General features: G+C 44.8%; 1 protein-coding gene across 1 annotated transcript; it reads right to left on the reverse strand.

Moving 5' to 3' along the window:
- Positions 1–1,210: 1,210 nt before the first annotated feature.
- Positions 1,211–18,638, reverse strand: LOC106613820 (poly(A) polymerase gamma). Its single transcript, XM_082964957.1, has 24 exons — positions 18,480–18,638; positions 17,196–17,363; positions 16,700–16,766; positions 16,471–16,552; positions 16,250–16,359; positions 15,876–15,929; positions 15,154–15,265; positions 12,722–12,811; positions 11,524–11,662; positions 11,083–11,155; positions 10,797–10,917; positions 10,018–10,102; positions 9,843–9,896; positions 7,330–7,449; positions 6,267–6,376; positions 5,610–5,731; positions 5,157–5,323; positions 4,433–4,551; positions 3,996–4,177; positions 3,712–3,789; positions 3,355–3,543; positions 2,172–2,255; positions 1,976–2,035; positions 1,211–1,833 (listed from the first exon to the last, which is right to left on the reverse strand). The coding sequence occupies exons 1-24, from the start codon at positions 18,494–18,496 to the stop codon at positions 1,726–1,728; spliced, it is 2,511 nt and encodes an 836-aa protein (XP_082821083.1). The 5' UTR covers positions 18,497–18,638; the 3' UTR covers positions 1,211–1,725.
- Between the last annotated feature and the right edge of the window lie 274 nt (positions 18,639–18,912).

An 18,912-nucleotide genomic window follows, 5' to 3' on the forward strand; every position in this document is an offset into this window, starting at 1 on the left:
TACAGGAGGTCCTGTTAACCGACCTAGAGGGGGGTGGGGACGACATACAGGAGGTCCTGTTAACCGACCTAGAGGGGGACGACGACATACAGGAGGTCCTGTTAACCGACCTAGGGGGGGGGGGGGGGGACATACAGGAGGTCCTGTTAACCGACCTAGAGGGGGGGGGGGGACATACAGGAGGTCCTGTTAACCGACCTAGAGGGGGGTGGGGACGACATACAGGAGGTCCTGTTAACCGACCTGGGGGGGACGACGACATACAGGAGGTCCTGTTAACCGACCTGGGGGGGACGACGACATACAGGAGGTCCTGTTAACCGACCTGGGGGGGGGGGGGGGGGACATACAGGAGGTCCTGTTAACCGACCTGGGGGGGGGGGGGGGGGGGGGACATACAGGAGGTCCTGTTAACCGACCTCGAGGGGGGGGGGACATACAGGAGGTCCTGTTAACCGACCTCGAGGGGGGGGGGACATACAGGAGGTCCTGTTAACCGACCTCGAGGGGGGGACGACATACAGGAGGTCCTGTTAACCGACCTCGAGGGGGGGGACGACATACAGGAGGTCCTGTTAACCGACCTAGAGGGGGGGGGGGACATACAGGAGGTCCTGTTAACCGACCTAGAGGGGGGGGGGGGACATACAGGAGGTCCTGTTAACCAACCTGGGGGGGGGGGGACATACAGGAGGTCCTGTTAACCGACCTAGAGGGGGGGGGGGGACGGACATACAGGAGGTCCTGTTAACCGACCTGGGGGGGGGGACATACAGGAGGTCCTGTTAACCGACCTAGAGGGGGGGGGGGGGACATACAGGAGGTCCTGTTAACCGACCTAGAGGGGGGGGGGGGGGGACATACAGGAGGTCCTGTTAACCGACCTAGAGGGGGGGGGACGGACATACAGGAGGTCCTGTTAACCGACCTAGAGGGGGGGGGGACATACAGGAGGTCCTGTTAACAGACCTAGAGGGGGGGGGGGGACATACAGGAAGAAAAAAAGGGAGGTACTATCTGAACTTGTCCAAAAGGAATGCTCATTTTAGGTTTCTGTTGCAAAACATTTTCATATGTTGGGCCCAAATGAACACAACCCAGGTTGCTGAGTCTACTGGGTGGGAAGGCTGAGATTGGCTATCAAGGTCACGTTGTGATGCAGTTGACAAACAGTGGGGGGGACAATACATTTTTGAAAAAAAAAAAAATCTCATTTTAGATCATAAAACTATAACAGCTGTATGGAAAGACTAAAGGTCTGTGATACTTTTTTTTCTTTTTTTAAAGACGAGCTATGTACAATAAACTACACCTACTGTAGAAGTCTTCCATTTGTCAAAACATTAGGATGGTACAGACCGGTGTAGTAGCAAGCATCGACACGTTAAGGCCATTTAAAAACACAACTACACAGAGTAAGAGGGGGAAATTTACAAAAATAAATAAATCCAACTCTTCTCCAACCCAATCTTAAATCAGCATTTTCATTTCTGCTTCAGGCTCAACTGGGAAGGACCATAGAAACAGAGATGAATTTTTTTGGGGAACAAGGGACTGTCGTTGCCCATCGTCCAGTGATAGGGTGGGGTGAGTGGGAGAGTTAAAAATCGGGCTTCCTCACTAGGTTTTACCACAGTAGTCTTGATTTTGGATCTCAGGTCTGGAGCTAGTCAGTGTTGTAGGTCCTGGCCTCGTGAAGGAGGGGGGGGGGGGCGTTACCTGGGGTTACCTGTGCCTGTTGAGGGCTAGTCTGATGGAGTTCTTAACCACCCGCTGGTGGTTACTGCTGGGGAGGGGGGAGGTCACATCTGGCAGCTCCATACTGGGAAGTCTCTGAGGATGGACACACATGAAGAGAGAAATAAAAGCAGACATGTGCGCACACACACACACACACACATTATGAGATTTCAAATCAACTACTAATTTGAAGACTGCTTTCATGCATTCTAGCTAATAAAAATCAGTTAAGTACCTGTGTTCTTGATGTGTCGATAGTTGGAATAGGCATAGCCTTTACCCCACCAAGACTTTCCTGTTAAGAGAAAAAAAAGATTTTTTTTATGAAATGCAATAATCGACTGACATAAAATCTCTGAATAATGTGAGGTGTGTATTTCTAGAGTTCAGTTGGTGTTCGGAGTGCAGTGGGTTGAAAGAAGAGTACTCACAACTTTCACTCCGTCCCCTTGCTCCTGGCCGTCGCTAGATAGAGGGAACGGCTCCTTGAATGCAGAGTCATCACCGGACACCAGCTGGAGAGAGAGTGAGAGAAAGTGAGACTGACAACACATGACCTCATTAACCTAAAAACGTTTTCCACCAAAAAATGTATATTTATACAGCTCCAGTGAGACAATAGTGAAAGGGTGATTAATAAGTGCATCGACGGCGTCGTCCCCACACTGGCCGTACGTACATATTCCAACCAGAAGCCATGGATTACAGGCATTGCATGACTCTTCCAAATGAAAAATGGATCACTCTAGCTAAAGGCTAGAGCTACCGCTTTCAAGGAGCGGTACACTAATCTGGAAGCTTACATTAAATCCTGTTACGACCTCCAACAAGCCATTAAACAGGTTATGCGGCAATACAGGAATAAGATTGAATCCTACTACGCTGGCTCTGACGCTCGTCGGATGTGGCAGGGCTTGCAAACTATCATGGATTACAAAGGGAAACCCAGCCGCAAGCTGTCCAGCAACGTGAGCCTACCAGAAAAGCTAAATGCCTTTTATGCTCACTTCCGAGGCAAGCAACACTGAGCCATGCATGAGATAACCTGGACTCGGCCCACACGCAAAACTCGGCTACTGTCTATTATCTATCCTGTTGCCTAGTCACTATACTGCTTTCTATATGTCCATAGTTACTTCCTGTATATAGCCATGATGTTATTACCTGCTACTTCCTGTATATAGCCATGATGTTATTACCTGCTACTTCCTGTATATAGCCATGTTATTACCTGCTACTTCCTGTATATAGCCATGTTATTACCTGCTACTTCCTGTATATAGCCATGTTATTACCTGCTACTTCCTGTATATAGCCATGTTATTACCTGCTACTTCCTGTATATAGCCATGTTATTACCTGCTACTTCCTGTATATAGCCATGTTATTACCTGCTACTTCCTGTATACAGCCATGTTATTTTTACTCATTGTTATCCACTTTGTATTTATTCCTCATGTCACTATTCTATATTTGATCTTTAACTCTGCGTTTTTGGAAAATAAGTGGTAAGAAAGCATTTCACTGTTAGTCTACGAAGCATTTGACAGGATTTAGTCTGGATGTGGAGGATAGCCCTGGACATATCCATCCAGGACCACTCCCTCTCCTCACCAGATCTGCAGTGTCTCGTATCCTCTTGGGGGATCCGTCCTGTGTGGGGGAGTGAGGTCTCTTGGCTGCAGCGGTGGCTCCGTTCTGGTTCTGCTCTGTCGGGCTGGTGGAATCTCTAGAGGAGTCCAGGCAGGGTACAACGCTCCTGCCTACTACTGTAGGAATGGTGCTGCCTGCTGGAGAACTCACCTGGGGGTGAAAAACCCAATGAGTGATACAACACAACATGAATGTTCAGTGTCAAATCACAAAGTGGCATTCACACCAACAAAGGACATTTGTCCTTTTTTAATTGGGTATTGTGTGGATTTCTTGAATCCCGTTAACAGGGAGGGGGGGTAAAACAGGGGTTCTCACCACTTTGACTCCGTCCCCTTGCTCCCTGCCGTCACCAGACGGAGGGTACGGCTCCTTGAAGGTCAAGACATCAGCCAGCTGTACACAAAGGACAGAGACAATAAGAGATCACCGTGACCAGTGCACATTGTTTCTGTCCAAACTGACAGGAGTCATTGTTTTTTACAGGAGCTCTAGCAAACCTGCAATATACTTTTCCATGTAGAGGTTCTGTTGAGTAATCTAGATGTAACCTGTGTTCTGGGGAGTCGGTGTATTCATTTTACAATACAAATTCAACTCACCGGCTCTGCACCGTCTTTCAGTCTCTTGGACTGATCCTCCAGCGTAGGGGAGTGGAGTCTGTTGGCTCCGTTCTGGTTCTGCTCTGTAGAGCTGGTGCTGCCAGGGAGAGAGACCACGCTCCTACCCACTACTGTAGGAATGGTTCTACCGACTGGGCCCGTGGGGGCAGAGGGCTTGGACTCTATAGGGAGAGAGGAGGAGAGAGGAGGTTAGGAGAAAGAGAAAGCAAGGGAGAAAGAGAGAGACAGAAATGAGGGAAAAAAGAGCGAGGGCAGAGAGGGGGAGTGAGAGAATAATTGAGAGGGAGACAGGTTAATAACCCAATCAACCACATTTCAACATTCCTTTAGTGCAATTTTTCACAGCAGTGACTTTCAACAACACTAGTATGTAGACCATGTATATCTGAGAGGAGAGAAGAACGCTGGACACTCACTTGATCCAATGACGGGGATGGACAAACCCTGCTCCTGATCGGTCCTGGGTGGAGAGACGTCTGGCACTGAGGAGCTGATCTCCACAAACAGAGAGACTGGCGGCTTGGGGGGTGTCAAACTGCACGGGACAGATCGTTATATTCATAATTGCGCTTTTAAGTTAAACATGTTATGATGACCTGAAACAAGGAACATGAAATAATGAAAATATACATTATTTAATTTATTCATTTTGTCAATTGTGGAAATAAAATGTATAAATATGCATCATGGAATAAATAAAAGGGGGGGGGGAACTAAAACTTCTAGTGTCAAATGGTACCGTTAAGTAGTGATGAGGTACACAAGCATAAACTACATGTGATAGATCTTCTGCTGTAGCCTTGAACATATTATAAACTGGGTGGCTCGAGTCCTGAATGCTGATTGGCTGACAGCTGTGGTATATCCCACCGTATACCACGGGTATGACAAAACATGTATTTTTACTGCTCTAATTACATTGGTAACCAGTTTATAATAGCAATAAGGCACCTTGGGGGTTTGTGGTATATGGCCAATATACCACGGCTAATGGCTGTATCCAGACAGTCCACTTTGCGTTGTGCTTAACAACAGCCCTTAGTTGTGGTATATTGGCCATATAGCACACCCCCTTGTGCCTTATTGCTTAATTATACAAGTCTCCCTGGTTCTTCCCTGTTCCATGTGAGGTGTACCCACCTGTCGTCTGTGTCTGAGGCGGCCGGCCTGGACGGCTTGCAGACGGAGCTGGGCGAGCTGAAGGGAGTCCCGGAGTCTGTGTCTCTGGAACTGTCCAGCTGACTGCCATCAAGAGAGGAACGCTTGGAACTCCCGCCGTTGGAGTTACGGTTCAGCTCCACTATGCTCTGTAGTGAGGGAAAGATGGGTGTGGAAAGGAGGAAGCGAGAGGGACAAGGAGAGAACTAAAACTTAGTACAAAGCCAATCACAAGATGATTTGTTCAAATGCATTTCTTAAATAAATGTGTCTAAACTACACATTGGCTTTTCTCAATATCCCCTCTCCTGGCCCCCTTTTCAAAACGCATTGAGAATAAGGGCCGAGGGGAGGGCCCTTGAAATACGGTAGAGAAGGAGACCAGGAATGGCAGAAAGGAATAGAGCCTCTGCCTGAAGAGAGCATCCATCCTACCCTCTTCTTCCTCTGCACCAGCTCAACAGGAAGGTACTGGTGGAGCTGCTTCTTCTTCACGTGCGTCGCTTCGATCTTCATCCCATCCTTCAGCATGTTGATGTTGTTGGCCTGCCTGTAAACTGCAGAAAGGGGTCATGGGACATGGAGCCATTTAGAGTTCCCTCTACCAACATAGACAGATCTAAAAGGGATAGTTCACTCAAATTATTAAATTACACATTGGTTTCCTTAGCATATAAGCGGTCTATGGACACAATTTGACAGCAATTCATGCATTGGTTTTGTTTCCCTGGCACCGTTTCCACATGCTAACGTTTTAGCATTTGTGGCACAAATCCCATTCAAGTCATGGGACCGCTATTAGCATTTTTCACACATCATGTTCAAATCATCCAAAAGTATCTAGAATTGATTGTGAAGCTCAACGAAGTCACTTAAAGATGATTTGAACATGATGCGCCAAAAATGCTAATATCAGTCCCATGACTTCAATGGGATTTGTGCCACAAATGCTAAAATATGAGCATGTGGAAACAGTGCCAGGGGAAACTAAACCAAAGCATGGACTGTTGTCAGCAGTCTGTTACAGCCTAAGGAAACCAATACGTCATTTGGTAATTTGGGTGAACTAACCGTGTGAGTGTGTGGTATTACCTGTATCTGTGAAGGACTGGATGTCGTAGGTCAGGTCGATGTTGACGCTCTCTGCGTTCTCCACTTTCTTGAAGATGATCCCAATGAACCACATGGAGACAAACTCGTTCCTTTTGGAAGACAACACAAACATCAGCTGGGTACATGGAGACAAACTGGTTCCTGCTGAAAGACCCACCACTAACATCAGCTGGGTACATGGAGACAAACTGGTTCCTACTGAAAGACCCACCACTAACATCAGCTGGGTACATGGAGACAAACTGGTTCCTGCTGAAAGACCCACCACTAACATCAGCTGGGTACATGGAGACAAACTGGTTCCTGCTGAAAGACCCACCACTAACATCAGCTGGGTACATGGAGACAAACTGGTTCCTACTGAAAGACCCACCACTAACATCAGCTGGGTACATTTGTCTGACATTAATCAAACATCTAAAAATGCTTCAATCTGATCATTCAAGACAGACAAGTTCCAAATCGTCTCCATGTGATCCCTGGTGGTAGCTTGAGTCAGTTCGTCCTGTGAGGTGTCTTACTAAAAAACAAACACCCTTGACTGCTTTGCACTAGCACTTCTCCTACTAGCACCGGCTTTGCTTGTCGCTACTTTGAGGAAAAATGTAGTTACTATGACTAAGATGTGGTTGACTCACGAGGCTACCTTAAGATCAAGACAATAACTAAGTCGCTATGGATAAGAGTGTTTGCTAAATGACTAAAATGTATATTTAAAAACGCTAACTAGCGTTAGCGCAATGAAGCAGATACCCATAGCCTTCCAGTCATTGTGCCAATTCTAGTTAGCAATTGCACTAGCGCTAATTAGCAACTTCCTTCAAACTGTACGCAAAATGATATTCACGAGTTCATCTGACTCTGCGGAAGTAGACAAAGGGCCTCAGTGCCAAAACCTCAAGGTATTCCTTGAAGTGAAATCTCCACCTACGCGGGGCACAAGGCCATGAAAAATGGTTTCCGTCTTGTGCCCTAATGAACACAATCCCAATATTTCTGGTGCCTTCAAACTTCACAAAAGGTGTGGAGTCTAGAGACTCACTCGCTACAGCTCTCCTTGTTCCCGGGGAAGGACGTGGGGTTGACGTGTGCCAGGGTGATGTACTCGTTCCTCTCCAGGTTCCCCACCAGGACACGGATCTTAGACTCCACCAGACCAATCCTAGAGGGAGAGGAACAGACTGGAGGTTCATAACATTACTGGGGTCAGAGACATATACACTGCTCAAAAAAAATAAAGGGAACACTTAACCAACACAATGTAACTCCAAGTCAATCACACTTCTGTGAAATCAAACTGTCCACTTAGGAAGCAACACTGATTGACAATACATTTCACATGCTGTTGTGCAAATGGAATAGACAACAGGTGGAAATTATAGGCAATTAGCAAGACACCCCCAATAAAGGAGTGGTTCTGCAGGTGGTGACCACAGACCACTTCTCAGTTCCTATGCTTCCTGGCTGATGTTTTGGTCACTTTTGAATGCTGGCGGTGCTTTCACTCTAGTGGTAGCATGAGACGGAGTCTACAACCCACACAAGTGGCTCAGGTAGTGCAGCTCATCCAGGATGGCACATCAATGCGAGCTGTGGCAAGAAGGTTTGCTGTGTCTGTCAGCGTAGTGTCCAGAGCATGGAGGCGCTACCAGGAGACAGGCCATTACATCAGGAGACGTGGAGGAGGCCGTAGGAGGGCAACAACCCAGCAGCAGGACCGCTACCTCAGTCTTTGTGCAAGGAGGAGCACTGCCAGAGCCCTGCAAAATGACCTCCAGCAGGCCACAAATGTGCATGTGTCTGCTCAAACGATCAGAAACAGACTCCATGAGGGTGGTATGAGGGCCCGACGTCCACAGGTGGGGGTTGTGCTTACAGCCCAACACCGTGCAGGACGTTTGGCTTTTGCCAGAGAACACCAAGATTGGCAAATTCGCCACTGGCGCCCTGTGCTCTTCACAGATGAAAGCAGGTTCACACTGAGCACATGTGACAGACGTGACAGAGTCTGGAGATGCCGTGGAGAACGTTCTGCTGCCTGCAACATCCTCCAGCATGACCGGTTTGGCGGTGGGTCAGTCATGGTGTGGGGTGGCATTTCTTTGGGGGGGCCGCACAGCCCTCCATGTGCTCGCCAGAGGTAGCCTGACTGCCATTAGGTACCGAGATGAGATCCTCAGACCCCTTGTGAGACCATATGCTGGTGCGGTTGGCCCTGGGTTCCTCCTAATGCAAGACAATGCTAGACCTCATGTGGCTGGAGTGTGTCAGCAGTTCCTGCAAGAGGAAGGCATTGATGCTATGGACTGGCCCGCCCGTTCCCCAGACCTGAATCCAATTGAGCACATCTGGGACATCATGTCTCGCTCCATCCACCAACGCCACGTTGCACCACAGACTGTCATGGAGTTGGCGGATGCTTTAGTCCAGGTCTGGGAGGAGAGCCTCATTTTGACTTGTTTTAAGGACATTACATCAAAGTTGGATCAGCCTGTAGTGTGGTTTTCCACTTTAATTTTAAGTGTGACTCCAAATCCAGACCTCCATGGGTTGATAAATTGGATTTCCATTGATTATTTTTGTGTGATTTTGTTGTCAGCACATTCAACTATGTAAAGAAAAAAGTATTTAATAAGATTATTTCATTCATTCAGATCTAGGATGTGTTATTTTAGTGTTCCCTTTATTTTTTTGAGCAGTGTATTTAGAGTTGGGCCACCTTTCAGAATGGATGCCTTGTTAGCACCTTTGAGCATTCCATTTATCCATTCATGATGAGAATTTGGAATCTTGTACAAAGCATTGTTTACATTTCTGAAAATGTTGTGAACGGCTATTGGTCAATATACCCATTGGAGATAACACTGCTGTCATAGAATGTAGTGTGCCTTCAGAAAGTATTCACACCGCAGGACTTTTCCCACATTTTATTGTGTTACAGCCGGAATTTAAAATGGATTAAATTGAGATTTTGTGCAACTGGCTTACACTGAGTTAGGAAGGACGTCTGTATCTTTGTAGTGACTGAATGTTTTGATACACCATCCAAAGTGTAATAACTTCATTCTCAAATGGATATTCAATGTTTGCTTTTTTCATAAAGTTTTCATAAAGTCAAAGTGGAATGACTTTTTTGAAATGCTTACAAATGAATAAAGAAATTAAAACAAGCGAGGTTTTCCAATGCCTCACAAAGGGCACCTATTGGTAGATCGTTATTTTTAAAAGCAGACAATGAATATCCATTTCAGGATTAAGTTATTATACTTTGGATGGTGTATCAAAACATTCAGTCACTACAAAGATACAGACGTCCTTCCTAACTCAGTTGCTAGAGAGGAAGGAACCCGCTCAGGTATTTGACAATGAGCTAGAATAGTCACGCCTTCCATCTTTGAGGACATGCATTTCCATTGTTAGAGCGGTCCCTCGACTATCTTGTCAATATAATAGAAAAGCTTTGCTTTTACCGGTTTGACTTGTTTGCCTAGGGTAAGATGCTAAACAGATCTTAAAGGACCTTAGCAGTGCCACGTTCCCATATAAAACACTTACCATTCTAATTGGTTTTCTTCTGTGGATGCACTGGCAGTCAGAACAATATAATGCCTGTTAAAGACAAAACATAAATTGGCATGCAAATAAACAACCTTTCAAACATTTCAACATTTAAAATGCATTAAAAAATAAATAAACAGGGAAATAAACATTGAAATATATAAATACGTACTTGTACTTGAGGAAGAAGTTGGGTGGCTGGAACAGTTTGGACCAGTCAGTTTTCCCCTGAAGGATGTCATCTGTGACACTGAGACCTGTTGGTGGAAGACATTTAGTCATCTCTTGTGGACAGACGCATGTAACATAGGATGGTATCATAGCGTCTGTCAACAGAATGTGGGACGCAACGATTAACGAGGAACTTCCTTCCGGTTGCACAGACCCCCCCCCCCCGATCATTTGGACAAATCAGGAGTTCACATCTTCCGGATTTCAGAAGTAGAGGGGACATTTGGCCATTGCTTTCCTGAGAGAGTCTCTGTTTAGGGGGGGTGGAGAATTCTCTAGGCTGGTTAGAGTCTCCTCTCATACAGACGCCCCCAGAACATAACCAAACATCTGACACAATTACACAAGATTCTACTTCTAGGTTTCCCAGATGAGACATTTAGAATGAACGCCATGTTCTATGAACAGAGTCCTACAGGACCACTATACAGAACCAGCACAAAACACTTCACTGCACGGTGTAATAATATGATGTAAAAGAAAGCATTTTGAGATGAATCCTGCTGCAAATATAGGGAGAAATATTGATTTTCTTTTTGCCATTTAGCAGACACATTTATCCAAAGCGACTCGCAGTCACATCTGCCTACATATTTATGTATTGGTGGCCTGATCTAGGATCAGTTTAGCCTTTTAGCTCATAATGAACATGATAATATGGATGGGGGATGGGACCTGATCTTAGATCAGCCAGGTTAGGGTCAGGAGTTAGGTACCCACCGTATTTGAACTCCTCACTCATGATGGTGCGTGTGGAAGTGGAGACGTTGTAGGTGGAGTTCTGCTGGGGGTAGGCTGGCGTGATGATGGGCATCAGGTGGTACCTGTCTGACGGGTTCACCTGGAAACGGGTAGAGAGGAGAGTTGGCACAGGGCAAGAGCAGCTTTATCCCCCACAGACACACACAGCAAGTAAGCATTTTATCAACTTGTTTTGTTCATCCCATATATTTCTTGTGGAATTTGTGCATCTTGAACACACACAAACTCAACAGCAGACACCTACTCGTGGATCCCAAACAGGTAGATTCAGATTGCTGTCTTCAGGCTGTTTCAAAAGCACAGGATTCGGCCATTCCCTACAGAACAGATTGAGTGAATTGATAGCCTTGCAAAACAATGGAGATTTCAAAGCAACAATATTTCTTTATCATAGCGGGTCATCGACTATACAGGCTACCCATATCATCATCACCCATTTAAACTAATCAGGGCCCATATCATCAAAACCACTTAAAGTAATCAGGAGCCATTTAATCACACCCATTTAAACTAATCAGGGCCCATACTCACACAGTGCCTCAGATAAGAGCTGATCTAGAGCCAAGTCTCCCCTATACATTGTGATTTAAAAAAGGCACAATCCTAGATGAGTTCTCCTGCTCTGAGATGCTTTGTGAGTACTGGATGTGGAATGTAAAGCGAGGGTATGGGGCTCCTTGTGTACCATTTGGAGAAGACGAGGAAGAACTTGTGTACGAGAGTGGCAGCCACAGCGTTGGGGTAGAGCTGGCAGGTCCTGGCTACCAGCATGGCCCAGGAGACTCCACCCAGGAAGCCCAACATGTTGGAGTAGATCCCACGGCCTGGGGGACAGGGAGGGGGGCACAGGGGTAATCATATAGGCCATTTACCAGATGCTTTATTGCAAAGCAACTAATATTCATGTGTGGATAAAATGTGTTAACAAATGGGTCATATTCAGCAGGTTCAAAACAGAAAAGACCAGTCAGAAAAGGGGGAAGTACTACGATCTGAACTACTTGTACAATAAAAAAAGCTCAATTTAGTTTCCCAGTCGTAAAATATATCTAGAAATGTTACGTGTGCCTTAATGAACACATCCCCGGTCACACAGCACCCTACAGCCCATCATCCCCGGTCACACAGCCCATCATCCCCGGTCACACAGCGCCCTACAGCCCATCATCCCCGGTCACACAGCGCCCTACAGCCCATCATCCCCGGTCACACAGCCCATCATCCCCGGTCACACAGCGCCCTACAGCCCATCATACCCGGTCACACAGCGCCCTACAGCCCATCATCCCCGGTCACACAGTGCCCTACAGCCCATCATCCCCGGTCACACAGTGCCCTACAGCCCATCCCCGGTCACACAGTGCCCTACAGCCCATCCCCCATGACCCCCGGGGTCAACACCCCCTACTCTTACGATTAGTGCCATGGGAGCTTTAGTGACCACAGAGAGTCAGAACACCCATTTCACATCCCATCCGAAAGCTGGCACCCTACACAGGGAAATGTCCCCTTCACTGCCCTGGGATCTTCTTAGACCAGAGGGAAGAGGTCCCCCTACCATCTCTCCGACACCACATCCAGCAGCATCTGGTCTCCCATCCAGGGACCGACCCTGCTTAGCTTCAGAGGCAAGCAGCAGTGGGATGCAGGGTGGTAGGCGCTTGCAAAACTAGGGTAGTTGGTTCGATTCCCATGACCACCCGTACGTAAAAATGTTGAACCCATGACTTTAAGTCACTTTGGATAAAAGCATCTTGCTAAATATCATACATTACAGTCTATATTATTAAATGGGAGATATTAAATGACCTCAATACCCTAAATTATTAAATGGGAGATATTAATGACAAATATATGACATTCTATTCTAGGCGCCGACTCACGTTTGGCCCACAGCTTGATGGCCCTCAGGGTTAGTCTGAAGTTCTCCTTGTTTGGTACCAAGTACAGGATCTCATCTGTCACTCTGCAGCCTGGAGGAGGAGGAAAGAAACCACTAGTCTCAGAACAAGAGTAAAGGGAGGGAGGTTAGTTCCACACTGATGTCATTCCAAAGCTGGTGCTGTAGTTGGGTAAGGTAACAGAGTTTAACATGACTACAGATATGGGGTATGGTGATACACTACAACATCATAGTTTAACATGACTACAGATATAGGTACCATGTACATAGTACCATATATTACTACGTACTAGGTTATATGTAGTACCAAGTATTACTATGTACTAGGTTCTATGTAGTACCATGTATTACTATGTCCTAGTACTATGTAGTACTACATACTAGTACTGTACTATGTTCTAAGTAGTACCATGTAATATTCCTATGTACAGTGCCTTCAGAAAGTATTCATGCCCTCTTAGGCCTCACCCCCCCTATCTGAGATATCTACTGCAGCCCTCATCCTCCACATACAACACCCGTTCTGCCAGTCACATTCTGCTAAAGGTCACAAAAGCACACATCTTTTTAGTTCACTGCAGCGAGCAACTGGAACGAGCTGCAAAAAACACGGAAACTGGACAGTTTTATCTCAATCTCTTCATTCAAAGACTCAATCATGGACTCTTACTGACAGTTGTGGCTGCTTTGTGTGATGTATTGTTCCCTCTACCTTCTTGCCCTTTGTGTTGTCTGTGCCCAAAAATGTTGTACCATGTTGTGCTGCTACCATGTTGCTACCATGTGTTGCTGCCTTGCTATGTTGTTGTCATGTTGTTGACATACTATGTTGTGGTCTAAGGTTTCTCTTTATGTAGTGTTGTGTTGCCTCTTGTCGTGATGTGTGTTTTGTCATATATACACACTACCGTTCAAAAATTCGGGGTCACCTCGAAATGTCCTTGTTTTTTAAAAAGCAAATGTTTTGTCCATTAAAATAACATCAAAACGCCTCAAGTCCTCAACTGGCAGCTTCATTAAATAGTACCCGCAAAACACCAGTCTCAACAGTGAAGCGGCGACTCCGGGATGCAAAGAAAAAGCCATCTCTGCCAAGAAGGCCAGCATCCCGGAGTCGCCTCTTCACCTTTGAGGTTGAGACTGGTGTTTTGGCAATTTCTTGCATGGAATAGCCTTAATTTCACAGAACAAGAATAGACTGACTAGTTTCAGAAGAAAGTTCTTTGTTTCTGGCCATTTTGAGCCTGTAATCGAACCCACAAATGCTGATGCTCCAGATAGTCAACTAGTCTAAAGAAGGCCAGTTTTATTGCTTCTTTAATCAGGACAACAGTTTTCAGCTGTGCTAACATAACTGCAAAAGGGTTTTCTAATGATGAACTAGCCTTTTAAAATGATAAACTTGGATTAGCTAACACAACGTGCCATTGGAACACAGGAGTGATGGTTGCTGATAATCGGTCTCTGTACGCCTATGTAGATATTCCATTAAAAAAATTATAATCTGCCGTTTCCAGCTACAATAGTCATTTACAACATTAACAATGTCTACACTGTATTTCTGATCAATTTGATGTTATTCTAAAAGGACATTTCCAAGTGACCCCAAACTTGTAAGCCGTCATCGTAAATAAGAACGTGTATTTTTGTTCAGTATACTACTATTTATGGATTCTATTAAAATGTAACATGTTTCAAGTTAAACTGTAGTTTCTATCCTGTTTAGTGAATGATTACTGTGAGTATTAATGGAGTTCAGGACATGAAACTGTATGCTCATTTAGACAGGTTGACCTAATCAGAGAAGAGGAAATTGCCTATGATCAGAGAGCAGGGTCAGACCCAGGACAATGAAGATGGACGGGGTGTGATTCTGACTATCTGGCTAAACAAAGAGAGGACCACGGACATTCCACAGGAGAAAGGAGGGAAACTCATTGGGATTACAAAATGTATAGCTGGGGAGGTGACACCTACAAGGAGGGAAGACTACAAGATGTTTTGTTAACTTTCTAAATGTATGTACTCAGCTGATGGCATCCGTGGTAATAAACACTTGAAACTTCTCTTGAGCTTTTAGTCTCAATTCCTTATTGCAAAGAGGTCGCAATAGCATTTTTCTCTCTTTTTTTTTTTAAACACTATTCTCTACCTACTAAGTCCTGTGTGGCTTAGTAGGTAGAGAATAGTGCTTGGACGCCAAGGGTTGTGGGTACAATTCCTGTGTAAAACGTATGCTTGCATAAGTTTCTTTGGATAAAAGCATCTGCTAAATGTCATGTATTATTATTACTACTAGTACCACAGGAAGAGAGCATTAGTTCCACAGGAAGAGAGCATTAGTTCCACAGGAAGAGAGCATTAGTTCCACAGGAAGAGAGCATTAGTTCCACAGGAAGAGAGCATTAGTACCATTGAGGCTGCGGATGCAGCGGATGTCCAGGTTCCTCAGGTGGGAGTCTCCTCTCAGATCCAGGTTGTCTGGGATGGACTGCAGAGCCAGCCGCGCAAACAGCAGGTCAATCTGCCCGGCAACAAGACAGCGCAGGTACACTTTAATTACACTGGGCTCAAATTCACAAAGTCTCTGAGAAGAAGTGCAGATCTAGGATCAGGTGGGAGCACCCGCTAATTCTGTATGACTTTAAAAAAAAAAGCCACACATGATCCTAGATCAGTACTCTTATTGACGGTTTGTGAATTCTAAAATGTTGGGAGTACAATACTACTTATACTCTGTATCTACTACAGGATATTGTGATTTTGGGTGTTGATTAAATAGTGATTATGTTATAATTATGTTTATGCCAATAGTATAGCTACGTATGCTTTATGTTCAAATATGCAAAAAATTAACGCAATCTTGGGTCTGGCAGCTTGTTTCTGACCATGCGCATCACAAACCTAATTTCCAGGGTCTGTTCTTATCTTCAAGACTGTGTTGAGGTTGATCTAAAGCCTGACCTGGGTTCTGTTCTAGTTCAATGTGAACGTCAATGTGTTGGATGTGACTGTTGAATGAATGTGTTCGCTCCATTGTTAAAGATTTGGGTTGGTGAACATCCACTCTGATGGTATACCTATCTCACAGAGTGTTGAAATAGACACCATTTGTACATCCAAAACCCCTTTACCTCGATGCCGTCAAACTTGAATTTGATCACAGGTACAAAGGCATCCTCCACCGCCTGAAAGAAGAAGTACATCATGTTTAAAGCAATTTGACAGGCCAAGTCAAAGGTACAGCAGGACAGACAGATGATAGCCATAATATACATTAAGAAAATATATTGTGGACTGGCTACTCTAGTGGTCATGCCTCAGCCTCCATCACATTTACAGTATCAACGTAGGTTACAGTCCGGCCTACTGCCTTTTGACACAATCGCTCTTCAATTTTTCCTACACTGTCATCCTCTCGCACACTGTTCAATAAAATATGAGATTCCTTGTTTTTTTAAACTATACGAATATTATCCTGAGAATGTTTTATTTTTTTTAACCTCACCCGTAGGTCTTTGATCTCTTCGTGCAGTTTGAGCTTTGCAAAGAATGAGTCGAAGAAGTCTGTCCTCTCCACGTGTCGCGGCGATACACACAAGGCATCAATATCCGCCCCTGCAACACAAACATGCACACACAAAACTTAGCTAAACCTCTGACAGCACACAACAGGTGTCTCATGCAGACATGCACGTGTTCTCTTTAAGAGTCAGGATAGGACATTACCTTTAGTGTGAACTCCAAGCCGGTAAGACCCAAAGGTGAAGATCTTTCCTCCTACATTGGTTATCGCCGATGGTGGGAGGTTCTGAGGGGAATTAACGTCAATATCACTCAGCATGTTTACAAATCATTCTCCCATTGATATCATAGCAGAGTAGGAATGATTTGCTCTCTGTAAAGCAACCACTGATGCACACACAGTTCAGTCATCGTTGTTCTTCAAGGAACCTACCTTCGTTTCACTTATCTCGGCAATCCATTCCTTGACAAATGTATTCAATTTCCCAAGAACTGCGAGTCTGTGGGAAGTAGCATAACGTCAATCAATTCACCTGTCCACTACGAAACCCAGCATATCCCAAACACACATATGAAAAGAACGTAAACCTACAACTCTTTAACCTGGAAAACATTTAAGCAAAACAAAGGGCATCTAAATGAACAAATACCAGTCAACTTCAACCAGCTCCTGTATTCACTGAAAGTCTCAGAGCACGAGTGCGGTTGATACAGGATCAGTTTTAGATCTAAATGAATAAGAGGGGGGGGGACCTGATCCTAGATCAGCACGCTTCCTCTGAGACACTTTTTGAACACGGGCCCAGGCGTGGGTTATGTCTGAAAGACCTCCGGGTGGAAACATTGCACAATAAAAAATACAAATAAACTATGGGAGTATTCATCCGTGGAGGCATCTTTTGCTTTATTTCATGAGAACGCCATCTCACCTGTGGTTGAGTTCGTCCTCATCCTCAAACACCCCAAAGGGTTTCATGGCCTCGCTGAGCTTGTGTGTGTACTGATGGTCCACCTCCCTGGGGAAGGCCATGCTAATGGACGAGGTAATACCATAGTGTTTCTGAGGCTGCTGCCCGCCATGCATACTGTTACTGTTCCTGTACAAGTCAACACAGAGGAGGAAGAGTATGTTATAGATATGATAGATGTCCTGTTGAATTGTTCAAAGTTGTTTGCAGTACATATAGTTCAGTCTAGCCGACTAAAGGCAACAGGGAAGGAAGTTTCTGATTAACTCCACCAACGGAGTTGAGCAGACCAGGTTTTGTGAAATTCGGCCCTGACTACATTGATTCACCTGAGGTCAATACTTTTTCTTGAGCATTCTGTTTATTAGTTATCACGTAGCTACCTAAACGTTAGCAATCAATGCGTTGTTTTGTTTCCCCAAGCCACCCATTTACTCTACAGCGAGCTACATGGCATAAAGAATATTTGCATTTGAAGAGCCATCCTATGTTTAGTTCACTCACTGGGTGAAAATCAAACACAAAGACACAAACCGTGGACTAACTTAAAGTGACTTTGATGGTGCTTCATTCATTTCCAATTCATTGAGCTGGTCTGGACAGATTAAGCACAAATAGGTAACTAACGAGGTCAATACCTGTCTGACATGACGCCGGCGTCAGCTCCAAATGACCTGTTATTGGTCACTACACAGACAGGGATGTTTACAACAAAATAAGCCAGCCAGCTAATGTTTGCGCATGTGTAAGCAAGTTAGTTAACGTTGGCTATTAAGTCGGGTAGCTAGCACACGTTAACGACCATACATCTATATGACCATCTTGCTATAAACAGGAACTCAAAGGCTCTAACGTTAACGTCGTTAGCTAGCTAACGTTACCTAGCGCTGATTATAAACAAAATACCGTTAATCAACAATTAGCTAGATAACGTTAGTTAACTACAAAGAAATACAAACAACGACATATAAAAACCCATCGAGTCATCAAGCTACTTTAGAAATATATATGATGTCGAGTAGCAAGTTAGCAAAGTTAACAGATGCACCAAATAGCTAGGCCTTTGTTAGCTGCGCTAACTCCCTCAGCCTCGCATTGTTGTGATGATAGCCGTTCGTTAGCAACTAGCTAGCTAACAGTGTTAGCCTAGCCAGCTAACGTTAGATATTCGATCATATTTCTTCAACAACACACATATTGAAGAGTGAACAACATTACAACGTCTTAAGCGTGTGTGCAACTTACGCTGACATTTCTTTCATGACCCACCAATAACTTTCTCTTTTCCTTAGAACAAACTTATAGAAAACATGTAAACTCAGCCAGCAGCAGCCCCGACCCTATTTATAACAATAGCTAGTTAGTTACACTCCAATATGGCGCTCAAGCCGTCTCTGTATCCCGACAAGCTTTGCGCAGTGAGATTCTGTCGTCATTTCCGGTCATAAATCCATAAACATCCACAGTGGACTTTTTTTTTGGTGTACTTACTTTGATTTTCCACAATAAAATTATGTATACGATAGTTATACTCACTACCCACCGTATGAGTATAGAACTTGTTCATCAATAATCCAGTGAGTTTTTGAGGGAACATTTTGAAAAAGCCATGTAAACAAATGTGTCAAATGACATTGTTTTGTTATAATAAAGTGTATGATGCCATGCTACTGCAGTG

The sequence above is a fragment of the Salmo salar genome, chromosome 18, assembly GCF_965601325.2.
Source record: "Salmo salar chromosome 18, fSalSal1, whole genome shotgun sequence".
Classification (NCBI taxonomy): domain Eukaryota; kingdom Metazoa; phylum Chordata; class Actinopteri; order Salmoniformes; family Salmonidae; genus Salmo; species Salmo salar.